A 23,520-nucleotide genomic window follows, 5' to 3' on the forward strand; every position below is an offset into this window, starting at 1 on the left:
TCAATAGTTGAGATTATTTAAAAATTAGATTTAAATAATCTCAACTATTGACTATTTTACAAATAACACTCTCAATTAACGAGTTGGCTACTGATGGTCTAATCTTTTAGCAGATTTACTCTCGACGACCCGCGACTAACATAATTCTAATGATGTTAGGGTCGTCGGTCGCCGTAAAAATGGTTTTGGGCCGTAAAATTCCTTTTTCCATAAACCCAACATTTTCGTCCCATACCTATTTGTAACATTATTATATCAGACATTTACGAACATTTTTCTAGTAAAATCCTTAATTATTGAGATTGCTGGAACTGTGGAACCATTGTCGGAGTCAGCAACGGTAGAAGAAGAGGGTCGCAAATCCGGCGAGCACCCAACTAGTCAGACGGCGAATTAGGGCTCTGAAGACGGGGATGGAGAAATGTTCATTGGTCTGATCGTTGAGAATCAGGAAAATCCTTAACACATGAAGGTTTAAGACGACGTGGTGGTGGTGGTTGGTTGTGGTGAGTAAGTTGGTGGTGGTGTTCACGTGGTGGTGGTGGTGCGCCGGGGTGTGGTGGTCAGTAGTGGTGTTCAAGTTGTGGTGGTGGTGTTCAGGTTGAGTTTTCTCACGACCAATGACTAATAGAGTTTAAACTTCTATCAGTCACGGCTCATTAGGAACAAATATATTAAAACAATGGGACTGTCAGTAGGCAATCTGAATTGTTATTTAACAACCGTCCATAGTTAGAATTATTATATATAAACAATTGTAAAGGTTTTAGTGCATAAATGAGTTGTACATTGTGCATTAGGTGTTTTTTTTCAAATTTCTCTTTTATTTTTCTTTCATATTTTTTTTTACAAATTTGTCATAAAGTATGTTTTATTTTTAATCTCAACAATTTTCTACTTTCAACTTTGTTCTCTAATACTTTTCATCTTATACAAAATTTTCATAGAACCTTTTTAGTCTAAAATTTGCAAATTTACACGCTTGCAACACGCATGTGTTGTTCAACCTTTTTACATCTATCATCCCTATTCAACTTTTTCGGTCATAAGACGACTTAGTTATTATTTTTTGTGTTTAATTTTTCGGCCTATTTTTCACGTGTTAACAAGCCGCAACAAATAGCCATGATCGGAAGTTTTTAGGTTCTACTTTCGTTCGGTCCTAACAATCCCACCACAAAGCACGAGCCCAACGCCCTCGGCCTATCAACACACGGGTTTGATAATGTTTTAATGTTTTTTTTAATGGTTTTCGCTCCCCACCGCAACGCGTTGCGGTGTGGCTTAATACTATTTTAAATCTAATTTAAAAGGACCACACACACGCAACCAACATGAAATACTTTTACCAACCAAATATTTGTGAATTTGCAGTAATTGATATTTATTTTTGTTTTCGTATTTTCATATTACATATTTTCCTATACAAATCAAGTATTTGGTCTAACTCATAAGTGATTGGAGGTTCAAATCCTTTTAGGAGACATAGTTTTTCAGTTATTTCAATTGCCTGATTCCTATGTCTGAAAATGATATAAAACGGTTTTTTCTATTTTCAAATTATTTAAAATTGAAAAAGAAACACACATAAACTATGTGAAATACAATAATCCAACTATGTCAACCAAAGATATTAAATCACAAAATCCTCACAGAAGAAAAACGTCAATACAAACCACCATAAAATACTCACAATGTAACTAATTAAACAAATATTAAAAATACTACTATATAGAGTTAAGTAGGATACACAATCTCTAAATATAGGAAATGCATAAAAACAAAATGGAACACAAAATAGTACAGTGTCAAGGAGAGAAAAAATATAAATGGCAAAAACAAATAATAAAAAAATGATAAATAAAAAGACACAAAGATATGGGAAAAGAAATCTATAATCTACAAGCTAGAAAAGGCGAAAACCTAAAATCTAATATCGTAGAGTTTGACGAGATGGTTCCAAGCCGCTAGTTTGAGTTTCGGAGTTCGCTTGATACCCTTCCTGACGACTTTCTGGTTTTAGAAGATTGTGTATTTGAACCAAGCCCGTATTATATAAATATGGGTTTTGTATATAACCCAATCTCTTGTACAAACATTATTTACAATTATCAAATACTATTTACACAATTACACCTTCCTTATACACACTACGCATACGCTCCAAATTAAGTTATCATTAGCAATGAAAGTGTTGAGAATTTTCTTTCCTATTCTAGTTCTTCATGTAGCTGCTATGATTTATGCTCAAGACGACCAATCAGGTACCACAAGAACCACTTGTTTATCATGTGTCTTTAATGATGTTTTCATTTCTCAATCCTTTCTTAGCAGGCTTCATTAGCATAGATTGTGGAATTCCGCAAGGGTCACATTATACAGATAACAGCACAGGCATAAACTATGTTTCAGACTATGGCTTCATAGATGCTGGTGTGACTCAAGACATACAAGCCATTCAAAACAATAACCTACGTGTGCTCAACACTATTAGAAGCTTTCCTGAAAATAAAAGAAACTGCTACACTCTCAGACCCCAAAACGGGAAGAATAATAGGTATTTGATAAGGGCGATTTTCTATTACGATGAATCTAGAGGTGAACCCCCACAGTTTGATCTTTTTATTGGAGCAGATTATTGGGCTACGGTTACTCAAATGTACCATGAGTTGATACACCTAGCTTCATCAGATTACATACATGTTTGCCTTGTTAACACAGATCAGGGAGTTCCTTTCATTACAGCCTTAGAATTAAGGCTTTTGAATATCACCATGTATGAAGAATATCAATCACCATCATTAATCCTGCAGGCGCGGTATAGTTTAGCTACAAATGAAATGATCAGGTTAGCATTTTTAATTTCTTAACGTTATTAGTATATAACTCTAACCTTTCTGATCACTATTTGTTTCTTATATTCTAAAACAGGTACAAAGATGACAAGTTTGACAGAATATGGTATTATTATAAGGTGAATAAATCAGTACACACTTCTGATACAGTTTCTTTAAAATCTTTCACTGAAGAACAAGTACCATTAAAGGTCATGAGCACTGCCATGTTACCTATAGATAACAACTCTATACTTCAATTAAACTATACCGGGACGGTTAAGGACTACTTTGACCTTATCGTCTACCTTCACTTTGCTGAAGTTGAAATGCTACAAAGCAATCAGAAGCGAGAATTCAACATTTATATTAACCATGTCTGGACTGGAAGATTTTCTCCATCAACTAACATAACCACCGTAAAAGCTTACACATATTCAAATTCATCATTCTTTGAGCTTATACGTCTAGTTAGAACCTCAAACTCAACCCTCCCTCCTATCTTGAACGCAGTAGAGGTTTATAAATTAAAGCAGTTCCAGCAAAACCAAACAGATGACCAAGATGGTATATATCTATAATTCTCTACAAGTAGAAGTAGCTAATATGTTTTTTGTTGTAATATATATTTTACGACAATTGATGCTATTTTCACGGTCTATCCATTTAAACATTATAACGAGATCGAATTGATGCTATTATCATCGATTCATCGTCTTCTCACATCTATTTCCCTTATTGTTAATATTAGCTGCTGCAATCTTGAGTACCAAGTCAACCTATGGGTTAACAAAATTGAACTGGCAAGGAGATCCATGTGTTCCACAGGAAAATGTTTGGGTTGGTCTTAACTGCAACTATGATGCTTCGAGGGCAGCTAGAATCGTTTCCCTGTATGTATTGCACTTCACAGCCACCACTGAATAATATATTGTTTCATTTTAATATAACTCTAACTGATTAACCAACTTTAATGCAGGAACCTCTCTTCTAGGGGATTGATTGGAGAGATAGCTACTGCTTTGGCCAATCTCACAATGATAGAATCATTGTAACTTCTTTCATTTATTGTTATATATAATCTTTAATATATTAAGCTCACTTGCACAATCTGCTTATTTCTCTTTGTTTCTTTTTCAGGGACTTATCCTACAACAAGTTGACAGGAAATGTGCCGAATTTTCTTGCTCAACTAAATAACTTGAGGATTCTGTAAGCCACCCGCCCTGTTGTTGTTTTAGGGTAAAAATATTTTACATAATGCATAATAATCTTGTATGGTCTTCCTTGTAGTAACTTAGTGGGAAACAACTTCACACGACCACTTCCTGCAGAACTTCTAGAAAAATCAAAGAAAGGATCGTTATCGTTGAGGTTTGATAGTTACCTCAGAAAAGAAATTAAGCAAAAGCAAATCAACATTAACCTCATTGTTCTAACATTTTTTACATAATCAGTACTGATGAAGAGGGCATTGATGAGGAAAAAAGTTCTTGTCTCAAGGGTTCATGCAGAAACAACAATAATAAAATAGTTGTTATTTTAGCACCAATTATTGGAGGCATCGTGGTATTGTCCATCATCGTATTGATAGTTATACAAATGAAAAGAAAAGGTTTACAGTATTCTTAACCTTGTAATCATGTCACCTATACATTTATAAATCGAAAAGTACTTGCTAAATTGAATTAATGAATGCAGCTTTGATCAAAAAGGAGGAGCTTTTCATACCCAGTAAACAAAGGTTTACATACTCCGAAGTGGTGAGTATTACTAACAACTTCCAGAATGAAATCGGACGAGGAGGATTTGGAAGTGTGTTCCGTGGATCCGTCGGGAATAACCAAGTTGCTGTGAAGATGCTCTCTGAATCATCATCTCAAGGTTACAAAGAATTTCAAACTGAGGTAAAGATATTTAGGATATAAATTATTTTACTTATTACGGGTTTAGATCAAATACAAACTAAATTAACGTTCTAACAATGAGAATCAAATAGTGTAATTATATATACAACATAGTGTAATTACACTACAATATAATCACATAATTACGCTACATGTAATTAACTATCCCCTACTTATTATAACTGAAGTTACTACTACATATTTTTATGGCCCGTTTTTTCATAATAAACTAGACTTTAGGCCCTATTTCAGTTTGATACCATGTCGATTTGTATGTTCGATTTCAAAATGTTTATTACTTTTTGGATTTTTATGGTTTCTTGGAATTTTCTTACAATTGTCATATACAGTATATTTTAACAACCTTTATTTAAATATAATTCTTATGGCTTGCAATTGAAGGATACATAGGACAAATAAGGACCACTGATTACTTCAAATTCAGTGGCTAATTTTTAGTTGGTTCTTATCTGGAAGTACCACGCATGCTATGTTTAATTACAATTTTCATGATCAAAAAGGCAACTCTATTGATTTCATGAGAGTTTGAGAGGTGACATATGATTGATTTGATGTGAATTAGAACAATTCGTGGTTGCTTGATATTTGACATCCTAACTAGAAAATGGCCCCAATTTTAAATCTCATTTTAGGCCTCTCAGAAACATTGAGCTGGCCTTGAGCACCCTGCACAAAAGAACTCAGTATAATCTCGCTCATAAAAAATCTATTGGTAGAGCTTGATAAGCTCTTTCTGAGACCACATGCTACAAAAACCTTTACACATGTACTAATAAAAATAATAATAATGATGCTTAAACAAAAACTTACTTTCTAAGATTGAAAAGTATGAACCTAAGTCGTAACATTGATGGCTAACAAATTTTCAAAAACAGGTCAAGCTTCTCATCAAAATTCATCATACAAACATTACTTCACTTGTTGGGTACTGCGATGATCGCAACCACAAGGGAATCATATATGAATTCATGGCTAATGGAAACTTAGGAGATCATCTATTTGGTAATTAGATTTGCTTAACCTTTCTTTCTTTATTAAGTACATATTTACATGTCATATTGTCAAGATTCTAGTGTAGTATCTATGGGGCAGATTGCTTTACATTTCATTTGACTGATCAGATGGAAGTGCAACTGTCTTGAGCTGGGAAAGAAGGTTACAAATTGGATGTGATGCAGCAGAAGGTTAGTAATTAGGCTACTTAATACGGCTAGCTTGTACTATTGGGTTTTGAAGCATCAATTGATGCTATAACAAATTTAGAATGCATTACTCTATGTTATAGGGCTAGCGTACCTGCATCATGGTTGTAGGCCACCAATAGTCCATAGAGATGTGAAGCCTTCAAACATATTGTTGAATGAAGGCTTCCACGCTAAACTGGCTGATTTTGGATTGTCTAGAGCTTTTGCTACTGAAGACGCCACTCATATAACATCAATAAAAGTGGCTGGCACTCTTGGGTACCTTGACCCTGAGTGAGTTTTTGTCGACAACATTTTTTAATTTTATAGTTAACTAAAAGCGAAATGTGGCAATGGCATCTTACCACTTCTACTTGAAATGTAAAATGCAGGTATCACGCAACCACCAGGTTGACAGAGAAAAGTGATGTGTATAGCTTTGGGGTACTACTCCTAGAGCTGATTACAAGCCGGCGAGTAATATCAGAGGGCGTTAACATAGTTCAATGGGTTAAGTCACAACATGAAGTAGGAAATGTTGAAACTATAATTGATTCTAGATTAGATGGTCGTTTTGACATCAAAACTGCAGAGACGGTAGTAGAAACAGCAATTGCTTGTGTTTCTCCCAAATCCATAAAAAGGCCAACCATGAACGATGTGGTGATGGATCTGAAGCACTGTCTGCGAGCAGAAAGAACACGTCAAAGTGAATCCATGTCCTTGAACTTTGAAACCATGAGCGATTTGATCCCACGATAATGAATTTCTGATACTTTGAAGTCATGTCATATGCTCATGTAACGCACATACGTTAGGGTGTCCAGTTTTGTGTTTTTTTTTGTTTTAGTTACAGCACCCACATTTTGTTAAGGTCCAGTACCATAATGAACGTAACAAAAACCGATGGACTTCCAAATTTGTTTTTAGTTCTAGTACCATAAAGAAACCGAACGAATTCGCGTCGACCTACCGTCTCAACGCTCGAGACCGATAACGCTTGAATTTTACCACCACCCGGGTTTTACCGACCTGCCCCGGCTAGTTTATAATAAAAATAAGACATGTAATTATAATTTAAAAAAATTATATATATATATATATATATTAAATAAATGTATAATTTAAATTCGAGTTTTGAATCGAACACGACTTTTTTAAATTTGACCACTAGATCTAATTCGAATGATTAAAAATCAAATTCGAACCTTCAAATTCGAATACAAAATGAATTGAATTTTTAGTTCCTTGAGTTCGACTTAAATACTGAACACCCTTATAAATCAAAACATATGAAATTCTTAAAATGAATAAGTTATTATAATACCTATCTATAATATATATATATATAAACAAACATAAAAATCTTACGTGTCGTGATATGGTCACTCCCCATTTTTTTGGAGTCATCAGATTTGCTTGATTTTTTAAATGGAGGCTTCTCATGCATTTGACCCGAATTCACGGGTATGTGTCTCATTAAACCCATATATATCTTAAACCCGTCATAACATCTCATTAAATTAAAAACTAATCTCACCAAATATTTGATATAAAAATCCTATAAAGTAGGGATATACTAAAAATTAATATCTGATTTATTTAAAAAAAGATATATATTATTTATAATTAAAAAAATCAATTTTATAGTAAAAAATAAACGGGTCTTGGGTCTCATCAAACCCAAATAACTTTTAAACCGGGTTATAACATCTCATTTATTTGTGAAACAATTTATCATCAAACCATAAGTATATTATTAATTTCCTTACAATAAAAAAAATTCAAAAAATAAATATATATTAGAAAGAAATAATATAAAACAACCCCCATAATACGGGGGATAAAAACTAGTTTATAATATAATATAACTAACTTTTGGTGCCCAACATCAAGGTGATTTTTAAAATTTATCGTTTCTAATACATTAAATATATATTTTTGGATTTTAATTTAATTTATTGTAAAAAAATTTATAATATAATTGGACCTATTATGATCCATTAATGTTTGATTATGTTCGTTTATTTTCAATCATTTTGCTATTTTATATTTTGTAATGATTTATTTTCTATTTTAATGTAGTTTGTTTTAATTTAATGTGTATATATTAGTCTGTTACGTTCATTATTTTTTAATGTTTGGGCTCTTAAAATTGATATGTGTAGGATTTTTAGATTTTTAACGAACAAACATAAATGAATACGAAAATGTTGATTTTTTTAAACGAATAAACATGAACACAAATATATGTCTTGTGAAAAAGGGATCGTTGATGTAGGTGACGATGGTGGTTGATGCATGAGATTGGAGGTTGACGATAGTAGGTGGTAATCGAAAGTTAACCGGTGATGGAGATGATAGATTGGCGACGGAGAATATGTAGATGAGATAAATTAAATTAAGGTTTGATGATGAAAGAGTTTCACACGTAGATTAGATGTTGTAACCCGTTTAAAGGTTATCCGGGTTTATGAGACCCATGACTTGCGAAAATATTGTTTGATGATTAAGGGGCTATTTCACAAATAAATAAGATGTTATAATCTGTTTAAGGGTTATCAGGGTTTGATAAGACCCATGACCTTTCATAAATAATTATTGATGATTAAGGTGTTTCACAAATAAATCAGATTTATAACCCATTATAAAATAAATAGGTAAACGGTTCCAAACCAGTTTAAATCAATGTGATGGCTCAGAAAGGTGAGGAACAACTAGAAAGAGCCCGTAATTATAAGAGCATTCCAAACATATCATTTATTTTTGTTCAGTTATTAGGCACAGGAATGAGTCAAGTGGAACAACTAAATGCTCCTGTCAAATTTTCATTATTAGGACCAGCGGTCTCTGCTGGTCTCTTTGAAAGGGAATTCTAATGTCGTTGCCATCTTCACAAGAGAACACTCACAGTCTTGCAATAAGACCATCTGTAATGGTAACCCTTCAAATACGGCCGTTATAGAGACGTAGCAACTCCTCATAAAAAGAATTTTATACAAAAAGTATTGTAGTAGTAATCCTCCACCTAAAGGGCTTATGCAGAGATCTTCTAATTCAAATTTTAAAAGTTTATTTTAAGTTTTGTTTATCTTGTTTCCATCTTTATTTCTCCTTTTATTTCAGTATAAGCTACGGTTCAAGTTATGAATTATTCAGTTTTTGACAATTCACAAAGACATTTAAATGAGGAATCCCAAAATACAACTTACACGTTGTTCACAAAGACATTTGACAATTCAAGTCTACGTGTTTGTCTATATGTAATTATTGCAAGTGGTGTCGTGGTGACATTTCTTTTAGGGAACTTTTTGAATAAAAGTCCTATTCGTGTTAAATACGATGAAAAATAAAAATAATAAGATGATTAATTAGTGGGGCTGAATTTTTTCGCTCAACAAAATTTAAGAAATTCAATAACATTTCGCAACTAATTATTTTATTAATCTTCTTTTATATATTTAATATTATTTAAATACATTTGTTATTTATTATCTTTTTTAATGATTACTATTTCTACCATGTTTAGCTAGGGATTCACGGGCAGTGAAGGCAACTGAGGGAGAGGGATCATTCCAATGAATTCCGAAGCTTAACGTTTCCTGTAAGACTCTATCATCTTTGCTCTTTTTTTGAGGTTCTGGCACTTCTTCCTCCAACCATCTATTTACATAAAGGCAAAGGCTCTTTTTCTTGAATGTGTGACTTATGTCATTTTTTTAACAACTAATATTTCTAACATGTATCAATTAAGACTAGAACTCACAACCTTTTGGTTAAAAACCATGCACCTTTGTCACTAAACCAACCTTTTGGTTGAAGACCATGCACCATTTTCCCCTTATTATATCTCTCGTGTATTATGTGTGTTTTGCATAATGAAAACAATATAATATATAAATCTCAAAATTTTTCTTGACAACGGTTGTAATCATAGCACCCATGCGTTGATTACTTAATGAGTAATCCCCGGTTTTCTTCGCCTAGTTCGAGTACTTGGCGAGTCATCCACGACTCGCAACTCACTAGTCAATTGAGTTTGCAATGCCTTGCAAAATCTACAACCATGCTTATGGCTAAAATTACGTATTTCGTATTACAATGAAAAACTGCAAATAGACGTAATACATGAATGTGAGATTATATATGATAAAAAGAAAATGAATTTATATTATCTTTGATTGAATTACTAGTTAACGTTATGTGATATAATAAATGAAAATATTATGATGTTTATATATTAGAATAATATGTATAACATATTTTAAATAACATACCCGTGGAACACCGGAATAATTATATGTCCATGAATTATATGGTCTTTTATTTGAAAAAAAAGGAGATATATAAAAACATTGGTATCCATCACTTCTAGCTTAGTGGCAGAAGACTTGGGTTCTTTAGTGGAGACTCAAGTTTGATCCTCTTTTGTGCCACTTTTGGTGGATTAAGTTTGAGCTAGGCATTTTGTAAGAGATTTGAGCTAGGCCTTGTGTAAGGTTGTCAGTTCGAATCCCAAACATACCCATGTTTTCATGCCACCGTGTGTTACGCCAGAAAATTTTGCTTTTGTGGCTGCCAACGACTGTCTAGCGGTAGTATGGTTTTCCGGGGAACGCCCAAGCCAAATTACTCTGAAGCCATCATGGGCTCGGTTAAGACAACATAATTTTGATAGAGTCGAACAACGAGGCTCTTAAATTTAGAAAGTGCGGTACCTAAACACAAAAAAAGTCATGATTCTAAAAAAAATGTAAAAACATTGGTACCATAATGATTTAACATTCCAATATAATAGAAACATCCAAACGATTTACAATGAAGTGGCAGGTAAGCGGACAACAAACTGCCCCGCAACCCCCTTTTGGATAGCAAACACAATCCTTTTAAAAACAAAGTTTCGATTCTTATGGGCTGATACGTTACTATGCACAACTTTCTGAACCTTATTCAAAAGGTTCACGACATCCGGAGCTAAGAAACCAAAAGTGTCAAAGGCAAAGGGGATAAACACGTGTTGAATTAAATTTAAAGATTTATAGTCCCGGCGGGGCTCGAATCCGCGACCTTTGTCTCATAAGACCAACGCTCTACCATAATTAAAGTAGAATTTAAATTTTACTGAAAACACCTTATGCAATTATGAAACTACTCTTGTATATATGGTTTGTTTAAATTTATATGGAGACATTAATAAGTTTGGATTTTTTTTGGAATAATTTCATATCTATCCTTATAAGTATGCATGAGAAGCCTTCATTTAAAAATCAAACAAATCTAGTGACACCAAAAAAAGAGGGAGAGACCATATCGCGACATCTAAGATTTTTATGGTTTCGTTTATATATATTATAGATAGATAGTTTTTATCCCCCGTATTATGGGAACTGTTTTACATTATTCGTTTTTAAAATATATATACTTTTTTGGAGTTTAATTTTATTTATTGTTAGCAAATTTATAATATACTTATAGTTTGATGATAAAAGGGTTTCACAAATAACTAAGATGTTATAACCTGGTTTAAAAGTTATCTGGGTTTGATGAAACCCACAACCCGCTTATTTTTTTTACTATAAAATTGTTTCTTAATTATAAATAATATTTGAAAAAAATCATATAATAATTTTTAGTATATCCTATTTTATAGGATGGTAAGAATAATTTTTAATTTAATGATATATTATAACCCGTTTAAGGAATATATATCTTGGTTTGATAAGACCTATACCTGTGAATTCAGGTCAAATGCATGAGAGTCCTCCATTTAAAAAACTAAGCAAATCTGGTGATTCCAAAAAAATGGGTGCAACCATATCGCGACACGTATGATTTTTATGGTTTCGTTTATAGATACTATAGATACCCAACTAAATTTGAAAATATCATATATACTCACTTTTATTGACCTTTTAGTTAATGTCAAATTCATTCATGTTAATTAAATTTGTAATAATAATAATAATATAAGGCTTATTCATCTTCCTACTTCATCATTTACCCTACCTCTGTCGACATCTTTCCACGGCAACCGCAACCTCCGCCCCATCTCATCGGCTGATTAAAACAATCCCGTAAGCCAAAGGATCTGGGCAAGGGGTTTCGGAAAGAAGCACGTTCTTCCTTGTCAACCGACCAGAGTACTTCCAGCTGAATGGTATTCGACGACATATTGTTCATTTTGCATGTCCCGACGCAATCGAAGACAAACTTTGATGCAATTGAGAAGGAGAGGGGGGCGTAAACTGGTTATTTTCATCGGCAAACTCCCCCGGTTGCCCAAACTATTTTCTTATCTTTAATGAAAACTTATTTATGTCAATGTAATTAAAATATATCAATCCATCATTTAATTAAATAACCAATAACTTAAATTATAGAGATTAAAAATATACATGTATTTATGTCAGTATAATGAAAACATTTATATCTTTAATGAATTCATTTCTATCTTTTTTTATTAAATCAATTTATAAACATTTTTTAGTGTAAGAGATGAATGTGATAAAAATTAATGAACGATATTTATAGGTTTAGAAAGATAAAAATAAGAAATTATGAATAAATAGCAATTTTATTATCACGTGTCCATGCAACCTCCATGAATCCATGAATTTCTCATCCATCTCTTTCAAATATGAAATACAACAACGTATTTTAATCATGCTAATTTTATATATGATGTTCTCTATTTATGTAATTTATAATGAAACATCTTATCATCTTTTGTTTTAATTCGCTATTACATAAAGAAATATAATTAGAACTTATAAAATCACTAGGTGCATCTTTTTTGTGATTATGAAATTGTGTGAGAATGCACCATGTATTCGTATGAATATTCCATTAAAAAAATAATTTGAACTTCTATTTAATTTGATAAAATATAAGTTTTTTATAATTTAATCATTTAATTTCTATAGTTTAATTGTATTTCTTTTAAGTATCATGTGCATCACACGAGTTCTAAAGTTAGTTAATGAATAGATTAAAATTGGTTTTCAAGTTTAATTAATTTTAACTTAATCCATAAAGTAATTGAGTTTTGATTTTATTTAATATAGAAATATTAGGTTTTATATAAGAAAGTTTGTCTGTGTAAACGCCTTAAAATGATGTCTATGTCCAAATAGGTTTGCTTTAATATAGTATAGTAGTAAGAAGATTTTTACTGTACATGTGTGACGAATACGAAGTATACAAAGTTATACAACAAATCCGAGAGCACAACTTTTTATAATTGTCTAACTTCTTATATATCGTATCACATGATACACACGTGTATGGTAAAAGTTGTACTATATAACAAAAATGTTATCTAGTAGTAATCCAACATAATACGAATTCATTCTCTTTTAAAACCATATATTATCTCACATATGATGTTTAACTTTGTGTTAATCAGGTTTTTATGTAAGTTATAGAAAATATGATAAATATTAAACCTATGAACCTGTTACAGCAGAGATAGTAGTAATGGCAACAGTGTATGATGTAGTCGACATGTTTGACATCTTGATCGAGTTCCCCTTTAGGATGTATAGTTAAGGATGATGTTAGGGTTCTTAAGAGGAACCCGGTTTTAGGAGAGAGGATGCACACAAAATTGTTATGTGTGTGTGATTAGGTTATGATGTTAATATTAATCTCTATATATATCCACCTAAGAGGAAACCCTTTATTAGTTAGTAAGGGTAATATGGCCCATTAACAATTACCAAACTAATATATAATAAGTTATAATTAATATTTTGAAGGTGGAGTAAATGAAGAAATATTGCCTGAATATGTCTATAGTAACCGAAGCTGCTACACTCTCAAACCCAAACAAGGGAAGAATAATAGGTATTTGATAAGGGCGTGGTTCAAGTACGGGAACTATGACTCTAAAAATCAAACCCAAGATTTTGATCTCTTTCTTGGAGCTGATTTTTGGTCACGAGTTTATAGTACAGATCCGTCTGATGAACTTTACCGTGAGATAATACACCTGGCCTCATCAGAATACGTACACATCTGCCTTGTAAAGACAGGTGAATCAAATCCTTTCATTTCAGCAATAGAACTGAGGTTTATGGATATCACCATGGATGAGCCTCCATCAGCATCACTTCAACTGTCTCATAACCGCGCCGATTTTGGTTCAACTGAACAAGTCAGGTCAGAATTTTAAATTTCTTATTATATGAATTTTCCGTGCTAGGCGACTAACTTTGTAATTATGTTATATTCATTTTTTTGCTGACAAAGGTACGCAGATGATTAGTATGACCGAACTTGGTATCGGTGGACTGTGCTTGGCACTAGAGTTGCAAAGACTTTTGACACAATATCTCTAGGGTATTCAAAAGTACCATCAAAAGTCATGAGCACTGCCGTTACACCTACTATCTCCACAGATGATATATACTTGAAGTTTAATACTACTATCAACGAAAAGTATTTCTTCTATCTTCACTTTGCTGAAGTTGAAATCCTAAAAAGCAACGAGACTAGAGAATTCAATATTTATCTGGATGAGGACTTTTGGTACGGACCACTTTCTCCATCAACTAACAGCATCACCATTGAAAGCAAACTTCCTCGTACTGGTTTCTCGAGCTATACGCTTAAAATAAATAAAACACTTAATTCAACCCTCCCCCCTCTCGTTAATGCAATGGAGATATACCGTGTAAAGCAGTTCCAACGACATCAAACAGAAGACCAGGATGGTATGCATATATTATATACTTGCTTAGAAACACATCTATTACATGAGTTAAATTAATCCAAAATGTTATAAACCAACAGTTTTCATAAAGATGTGTACGTTGAATGTCATCAGCCTTTGCTTAAATAAAAAATAATCTTCAAGAATTACAAATAATAAATAATGAAGATTTAAGAATTATAAAATTGTATTTTATAATAAGATATAATTGGAATTTTTTATGATTTAATAAGTTCGGTAATATTAGAATAAATTTTAGGTATCTAATTAATTAAAATCATCTATATATATTTTGTAGGAGAGATAGTTATTCTTATCAAAAGATAATTGAAAAAAAAATTGTATTGAAAGGAAAATTTTATTGCATGAGATGATTTACAAGAGAAAAGAAACCTCTAGTTATATATATACTATTGTACAATGATGTTAATTAAAGTAAACAATTCTTGGATCAATGGAAACCAAATATTTGACCCTATAAACATGGAATATGATGTAAATGAGAGCCAATCTTGTTGATCCCTTGAATCATTTTAATAAATATTTTATTTGTTTCAACACGCCCCTCAAGTTGAATAGTAGGATTTCAAAAATTAAATTTGTCTAGACACTTATGTAGGATTCATTTACTAACGCCTTTTGTTAAAATATCAGCAAGTTGGTCTTCTTACCGAACAAATGGTAGTGAGATGATTTTTTCTTCCAACTTTTCTTTAATGAAGTTTCCATCCACCTCTTTGTGCTTCGTTCGATCGTGTTGTACTGGGTTTTCTGATATTTGGATGGTTGCTTTATTATCACATATAATCTCACTAGTTTCTTGTGGTGGATACCGATCTCAGTTAAGAGCCTTTATACCCATAATATTTCAGGTAACCCTTGTTTATACATCTAAATTTTCAGCTTCAACACTTGAAAGAGCCACCACCTTTTGTTTTTTCTTCTCCGAGTAACGAGATTTCCAACGAATATGGTAAAGTATCCTGATGTTTACCTTCGATTTCCCTTATCTCCTGTCTAATCTGCATCGGTGTACAACTGAGTTTCTAGATGCCCATTAGGATTGAACAAGACTCCACGGCCAACCGTCCCTTTGAGATATCTTAATATTCTTAAGACTGCTTTTGTATGAGCACTTTGGGGTTGATGCATAAATTGACTTATCACTCCTACAGGCTACAACATATGTTATATCGGGTCGGGTGTGTGAGAGATATATCAGTTTTCCTACCATTCGTTAGTATCTTCCTTTGTTTTCTTGCTCTGCGTTTTCTTCCATATAAAGCTTCTGATTCACAACCATAGGATTATCTGCTGGTTTGCAATCGATCATACCAACTTCTGCTAGTAAGTCGAGAACATACATCTTTTGACACATGAAGATTCCCCGTTTCGATCTTCGAACTTCAATTCCAAGAAAGTATTTAATCCTCCCTAGGTCTTTCATTTCAAACTCTATAAACAATCTTTTCTTTAGTCTAGCCATTTCTTCATGGTCATTACTTGTAATAATCATATCATCGACGTAAATTATTAGACAGGTTATGAGGTCGTTTCTATGTTTGAGAATTGTGTATGATTAGTATTACTTTGCTTGAATCCATAGTTATTCATGGCTAAGGTGAACCTGCCAAACCATGCTCTAGGGGTCTGTTTTAAACCGTAAAGAGATTTTTTTAAACTACATACTTCTCTTTCTGCAAAGTTAATTGTGAATCCATGTAGAGCTTCCATTTAAACTTCTACTTTTAGCTCTCCATGTAAGAAAGCATTTTTTACATCAAATTGGTGAAATGGCCATTCTTTATTCGCAGCCACGGAAAAAGAACACAGATCATATTAATCTTTGCAACCGGAGAAAAAGTTTCAGAGTAATCAATCCCGTACGTTGAGTGTCCTTTAGCTACCAACCTAGCTTTGTATCTTTCAATTGTACCATCTAGTTTGTATTTAATTGTATAGACCCAACGACACCCAACTACTTTCTTCCCTAATGGCAAGACACATTTTCCCATGTGTTGTTTTTTTTATCAAAGCTCTCATCTCATCTTCCATTGCTTCTTTCCAATGCTTTGATTTCAAGGCTTGCTCTCGTAGGGATTTCCTTAGCATACAAAGACGGGGAGAAAGCCTTGGCCTCAATGGATAATTTTTCATCGACTATGTTAGCTATATGGTATCTACTTCCCCGAGACGCCTTTTCTGGAGGAAATCTTTTAGGTGGGACTCCCCGAGTTGTTCAACGTGGCAACTCATATCTTCCTGTTGTGTCTTCTTATATGGGAGAATAATCTGTCATATATACTATCATCTTGTTCTATTGTTTGTTAGTAATCTTTTCAGAGATTTTTACAAGATTAGGTAGAGTAATAGGATCAGGTGGAGTATTACTTATCTTGGGTATCAGGTTGGGAGCAGTTTCTTGGGTGACACTGATATTCAGGTCTTCTGTATGTCTGGAGGGATGTGACTCATTTTGGTGGCTTCTCCATTCTTCATATGTCACATATCTTAACCAACTTAATGTGTCAAGACATTGTCTCTCCCCCTAACCATTGTGTTCGGAGGCATAATAATACTCGATTTCAAGAAAATCGCAGTTCATATTGGTGAACATGTGCCGAGTTTTTGGATTGTAGCATCGATATCCCTTTTGATTTATTCCATACCCAACAAAGACACATTTTTCAGCGTATGGATCGAGTTCGTATTGGGTATGTGGACGAAAACAGTGCATCCAAAAATTTGTGATTCAAGTGTAAGAATGGAGTGAGGTTTTATGGTTTTCGAAAGAACTAGTAACGGGGTTATTGTTTTTAGGATTTGAGTGGGAAGTCGGTTAATAAGATAAGTGGCCGTAGCCAGGGCTTGTGGCAAAAAAATCTTTGGAACATGTGATTCTATTAGAAGGGCCATGGTTATTTCTAACAGTATGCGGTTCTTTCTTTCTGTGACACTATTTTTTTCTGGAGTATGAGTGCAAGTGGTTTGATGAATTATGCCTTTTGTTTGGAAAAAAAAAATTAATATCGATGTTAACAAATTCCCCTCCATTATCTGAACGATAAATTTGAATGTTTTTCTGAATTTGAGTTTGGATCATGGTGTAAAAAATCTTGAATTTTCAAAGACTTCAGATTTATTCTTTAATAGGTACGCCCACGTCATTCATGTATAATCATCCACAAATATCATGAAAAAACGTAGGTTTTGTCCCTCAATGATTGGGGCGGGACCCATACGCCCGAGTAGATTAATGAAAAAGGTAAATCAACCCTTGTGTTATTTGGTCTAAAGGTTTTTTCGATGACTTTTTGCTAACACACAAGTCTCACAATGTGTTTTACAATTGGAAGGAAATAAATTAGGAGATAAAATATGTAAATAACCCATAGATGGATGCCACAATCTTCCATGCCATAGCCAGGCTTCATGTTCTATTGTTCCAAGAGAAAGCATTAAGGTGCCACTTTGAGTCACCTCATCCACGTAGTACAACCCTTGTCTTTCAGTGCATGCCTAATGATCGCTCCTGTCCTGGTATCCTGTAAAATACAAAATGTGGGTTGCATGAGGACCGAATAATTTAACTATTTTGTTAGATGACTTATTAATAGGAGTTTATGTGACAATGACGGAACGCAGATAAATTGTAACTCATAGTATCGGTGGCCCCGCAATCAAGTGTTCATGGTTGTTCTTGTTTTCTTCCATTATAATTTTGAGCCATAAAAGTCAAACCACTAAAATATGTATAATTTTTGGAATTCATGAAATTTTTTTTAATAAAGTAATCAGAACTAGTGGCTTTTAGCATTTTTAACTCATCAGATGATAAATTGCAATAAACATGGAGATAACAGTAGGTTTCGAGATGTCTCTCTCAAACCCAATACATGTGGTCATGGAAAATTCCCCATGTTCTTCTTCATCTTGCGTCATAGCCACTCCCCCAAATCCAGTAGGGTTCTGATCATTATTACCGGTGTTGGTGCCTTCACTGCTACTCACGACAAAGGAAGCTTTACCCGTCTCCTGTCCGATAGTCTTGATGCCCTTTTTGTGACCGACCACCACTCAGGATAACCGACAAGCCTGAAGCATTGTTCTTTGGTATGTTTTGTCATTCCACAGTGAGTACACCTAAGGCGAGACCTGTCTTCTTTAATTGATGGTTAGATTTTTTTCCCGTCGAATCAACGATTACTCTTTGATACAAGCCCAACTCATCTTGTTTAGAGGCACTTAACTCGGCTGCTAAGTCACTTGTATCAGTAAACGTTGTTCCCAAAGTATCTTGGTGAGAGACCTCTTTATGGATAGTCGCGTAAGCCGCCTATGCAGTTGGGAAGGGTTCTAACCGAAGTATTTCCCTTTTAACGGGGTCATATTTTCGGTCTATGGCATTTAGAATTGAAAAAGTTTCTGTATAGACCTAATCTTGGAGTATGTTTGGATGTCTTCTGGACATTTCATGGGGTTTGAATCGATTCGATCAGTTTCACCCATATCCCTTGTAGTGTAATCCAAAAATCTTCAAGGGAATTTTCATTCTGTTTGATGTCTTTAGCTTTAATGTGAAGGTTGAATGTCTGCAGCTTGTCTCTACCACTGCTATAGGTGACCACCAGAGCATCCCACAATGACTTTGCTGTGGGAAATTCGGTTAGGTTGCCGGCGAGCACCGGTTCAATATTCTGGATTAGCCATGAAAAAACGACTAAGTCGTCTTGTTCCAATTGTCATAGGATTCATCGTTCTGATTTGGCGGATTTGAGTTTAAATGTTTCAACAAGGCTTTCCATTTTCCGCCTATGGCAACCCGAATCATTCGGGTCCATAGTGTATAATTTTGGCTGTTGAGTTTGAGATTAATCTGTAGGCTATCAGAAAGTTTGGGGCTTCTTGGATGGGAATTAATCCCATGTTTGAGAAAATTGGCGAGTTGTAAGGATAGGTCACCGTTACCGTCTTCAAACATGGTGACAGGTTGTGGGTTATGGCTGATTGTGAACTTGGTAGATGATGAGCAGGTCAATAAAAACCATGCTTTGATACCATTTTATCAAAAGATAATTGAAAAGAAAATTGTATTAAAAGAAAATTTGTATTGCACAATATGATTTACAAGAGAAAAGAAACATCTAGTTATACTATCGTACAATGATGTTAATTAAAGTAAAGAAATTGTCAATGACTGTAATTTTTGGAACAATGGAAACCAAATATTTAACCCTATAAGCATGAGATATGATGTAAATGAGAGCCCATCTTGTTGATCCCTTGAATCCTTTTAATAAATATTTTATTTGTTTCAATATTTCATTTGTTTCAACAGTTATTTAATAGGAGAGATCGGGAAACAAAACTTTAGACTTCACTGGAAGTCGACGTATGGGAACACAACTTATTTATTAAATACGATATATGTTACAAGTAGCATAGTTATTAAAAACCCTCGCCTCTTGCGCCTAGGCCCATTTTTTCAGGCCAGACCCAATATTTGCGCTTCTAGTTCCTAGGCCCTCGCTTCTTGAAGGTGACAACACCTCTACTGGCATTGATGACGGATCAAGAACAATAGTCATTTGAACGTTTACTATTTACTCACTCCGTCCCAATTTAAATGTCCTAGTTTGACTTTTCAAGTCTTTTTTTTGCAACTTTGACCGTAAATATTTTTGTTCGTGTCATATAATACTTGATGAAAATTATATCAATGTAAAATACATTTAAAACTCAATCCATTCATATATTTTACATCAAGTATTATATAACACAAACAAAAATATTTTCGGTCAAAGTTAAACAAGAAAGACCGAAAATGTCAAACTAGGACATTTAAATTGGGACGGAGGGAGTATTACCTTTTGACCTTTTGGTTTTTATGTATTGAACATTTTGGTACTTTACTTTGAACAATTTGTTATTCAAGTTTTGAAATTACATTTGAATCTCGACACTTTTAGAGCTTTTGGTGCCACTGGCCTTTGTTTATTATATATGAAGAATAGTATTAGTTTTCTAATACATCATATATTTATATTATATTTATTTAAGTGTGCTATTTTTGTCTTAGGCCCTCACTTATTTTGTGCGTCGCGCCTAGGCCCCATGTGAGGCCTATGCACCTTAAGTGCGCCTAGCACCTTTGATAACTATGACTTGTAGCATTCGTTAATTTACATTTAAACATATCTTACCCCCTTGTCTCTTTGTTAAACTAGCTGCTGCAATCTGGAATATCAAGTCAACATATGGGTTAAAGAGAAACTGGCAAGGCGATCCATGTATCCCACGTGAATCTCTTTGGGATGGTCTTGGCTGCAACTTTAATGACTTACAAGCAGCTAAAATTATTTCCTTGTATGTATTCCATTTAATGAGAACACTTTGTAATAGTTCCATTTTGCAACCACACACAATTACTCGAGCAAATTTAATGCAGGAATCTTTCTTCTAGCCGGTTAAGTGGAGAAATAGCAACTGCCTTAGCAAATCTCACTATGATAGAATCATTGTAAGTTGTTTTTGTCTTTTATTTCTAGTCTTTTTTAACAAATTAAGGTGTTTCTCAAAGTGCGTACTTCTCCTTGTTTCTTCTTCAGAGACTTGTCCGACAATAACTTGACAGGTGATGTGCCAGAGTTTCTCGCTCAACAAGACCACTTGAGGATTCTGTAAGCCCACTGTATCTAAAATCACATATTGGAGATATAATTTCTATCTATTATTTGGAGGTTCAGTCCTCGTTTTATGTAGTAAGATGAGCTAACTATGGAAAGAAAGTAAAGTGACCCTACTACGTGAACAAACTCTATACTTTAAATGTTGGTGTATTTAGTGCCATCAAACTATTTGGGTAATTGAAATTTACTTTAAAGACCAAACGGGAAACAAGAGTATAGTTTGCCATGCGTTAGGGATGTGCTACATACTCGCTCATGGCTATTCTTATTCATGAAAAAACGAGCCTGGAGAATTAAGGAGGTTGCGCACCCTTGGTGGGGTTCTGGGGCAATGACTGGGTACAACACGTGGCGCACTCAGTTGAACAACTTTGTGTACTTTATAGAACTGTCATTAGAAATTTATTGAAATGTTAGGATCAGGGTCACCATGCATACCCATTTACAACAAAAAAATGTGTCTCCCACAAAGACGAGTTAGATGACGTTTCCAGCCTGAGTATGATTTCAGTATAGAACCACTATTTCCTCGTGATACCGCTAATAAACACACAACTGGGGAGACATGCTAGAGAAGGGAACGTAGCAACTACATAAAATGTAAACAATCAACTACACTAAACAGATAAATAATGCAGGCACGCCAATCAAAATAACCATTTCCTAATCCTTCTCTAAATAGAATATAACTCTTCTATGTGTTTCTTTTTCTTCACTATTAGTCAGCCAACATATGTACAAAATGAGTTTCACTCATCATTTTATATAGAATATATGCTAAATAATAAAACTAGATAAAGGAACCCCCATACATGAAGAAACCATAAACTCTAGATGTTATACAGCTAACTAGATCAGAAGCTTTCACACAATGCATAATGATTTTACATGGTCTTCCTTGTAGAAACTTAAAAGGAAACAATTTCACAAGACCACTTCCAGCAGAACTTCTAGCAAAGTCAAAGAAAGGATCATTGTTTCTAAGGTAATTTGCTCCTCACTTCTAAACTAAACCGTAAGAAAAATCAAACAGATCACCCTTTGTTCTAACATTAATTGCATTATCAGCATTGAATCCATCAGTGAGGAAGATAAAAGCTCATGTCTTGAGGGTTCATGCGGAAAAAGTAAGGGTACTAACGTTGTTATTCCGGTGACAACAACAACAATTGGTGGTGTCATCATGCTATTAATTGCATTAGCCATCGTATGGATAATTAAACAACGGAAAACAAAAGGTACATAACATTGTTATTATGAACGTTATAATTAATATATATATATGTATATATGTATGTATGCATGTATGCATATATTAATGATTAAATTGACTTTTAGGAGGCCAACAAAGAGTGAACAACGACCAACACGTAGGTTATTCTAATGATGGTGAGTTCATACTTCATGATTTAAGGTTTATATAAGTTTCAAGAATAATGCGTGTTGAAAAGTTTAATTATATGCTATAATGTGATCACCATGTTCTCATTTGAATTGTTGGGACGTATATAACTGAAATTAAATGAACTTTCTATGACCTGTTATGTGTTTAAGTTAAGCATCTTAGTTATGTCAAGAAACATCATAACATTGAGAGGATATGAACACTTATTGAGTCTAGTCTCACCAACGTTGAAATGTGAACTTGACCCATATGGTTAAAATGATTTAGATTAATCCTTAACCGGTCAAGATTTACAATAATTGGAGTACTCTAAGAACTTTACTGACAATCATGCATCATATATAATTGATATACTATATACATAAACATGTTTACACGCACACACAAACTTAATCATGTTTCAATAAATTATATTTGTTGTATTACTAAACAACAATACTCATTATCTTGATACGGTGAATCAATAAAATTTGTTCAATGTGTGACCCTTTAGAATCATATGTCAATGCAACGTACACTGTAATGATATGCCTTTGCATGTAGGTCAAAACATTTCACTCTTAAACAAGATTCAACATATCTCAACTTAGACAGTGGTAGACAGCTAGCAACATAATATACACATACACAGATATATAGACCTAATTTGACAGGAAGTCTTAGGACATGGAAAAGTAATTTTCCAATAAATATATATATATATATACATATATATATATATATATATATATATATATATATATATATATATATATATATATATATTT

The 23,520-nt window shown here is 33.5% G+C and overlaps 2 protein-coding genes across 2 annotated transcripts; both read left to right on the plus strand.

The window, feature by feature from the left end:
- Positions 1-2,068: 2,068 nt before the first annotated feature.
- On the plus strand, positions 2,069-6,786 carry LOC143604584 (putative LRR receptor-like serine/threonine-protein kinase At1g05700). The gene is made up of 13 exons (XM_077081015.1): positions 2,069-2,264; positions 2,335-2,848; positions 2,932-3,401; positions 3,586-3,727; positions 3,814-3,885; positions 3,975-4,046; positions 4,128-4,208; positions 4,292-4,449; positions 4,536-4,741; positions 5,638-5,764; positions 5,884-5,946; positions 6,048-6,240; positions 6,339-6,786. Exons 1-13 carry the CDS (start codon positions 2,186-2,188, stop codon positions 6,706-6,708), a joined length of 2,547 nt encoding a protein of 848 aa, XP_076937130.1. The 5' UTR covers positions 2,069-2,185; the 3' UTR covers positions 6,709-6,786.
- A 6,978-nt stretch (positions 6,787-13,764) lies between these two features.
- Positions 13,765-22,772, plus strand: LOC143604585 (putative LRR receptor-like serine/threonine-protein kinase At1g05700). Its single transcript, XM_077081016.1, has 7 exons — positions 13,765-14,660; positions 20,887-21,025; positions 21,108-21,179; positions 21,268-21,339; positions 22,253-22,333; positions 22,417-22,586; positions 22,687-22,772. Exons 1-7 carry the CDS (start codon positions 14,312-14,314, stop codon positions 22,770-22,772), a joined length of 969 nt encoding a protein of 322 aa, XP_076937131.1. The 5' UTR covers positions 13,765-14,311.
- The last annotated feature ends 748 nt before the right edge of the window (positions 22,773-23,520 follow it).

The sequence above is a fragment of the Bidens hawaiensis genome, unplaced genomic scaffold (assembly GCF_021521415.1).
Source record: "Bidens hawaiensis isolate Kalapana, Puna unplaced genomic scaffold, B.hawaiensis_p1.1 tig00065914_1, whole genome shotgun sequence".
Lineage (NCBI taxonomy): Eukaryota > Viridiplantae > Streptophyta > Magnoliopsida > Asterales > Asteraceae > Bidens > Bidens hawaiensis.

What these genes read in the sequence shown, in the direction of transcription:
- LOC143604585 (XM_077081016.1), top strand. Translation starts at nt 14,312, where the DNA reads ATGAGCACTGCCGTTACACCTACTATCTCCACAGATGATATATACTTG. An exon ending in GCAGCTAAAATTATTTCCTT is followed by an intron (nt 21,026 to 21,107) that starts GTATGTATTCCA and finishes AATTTAATGCAG; the next exon opens with GAATCTTTCTTCTAGCCGGT. An exon ending in AAAGGATCATTGTTTCTAAG is followed by an intron (nt 22,334 to 22,416) that starts GTAATTTGCTCC and finishes TTGCATTATCAG; the next exon opens with CATTGAATCCATCAGTGAGG.
- LOC143604584 (XM_077081015.1), top strand. Translation starts at nt 2,186, where the DNA reads ATGAAAGTGTTGAGAATTTTCTTTCCTATTCTAGTTCTTCATGTAGCT. An exon ending in GCTACAAATGAAATGATCAG is followed by an intron (nt 2,849 to 2,931) that starts GTTAGCATTTTT and finishes ATTCTAAAACAG; the next exon opens with GTACAAAGATGACAAGTTTG. An exon ending in CTTGGGTACCTTGACCCTGA is followed by an intron (nt 6,241 to 6,338) that starts GTGAGTTTTTGT and finishes TGTAAAATGCAG; the next exon opens with GTATCACGCAACCACCAGGT.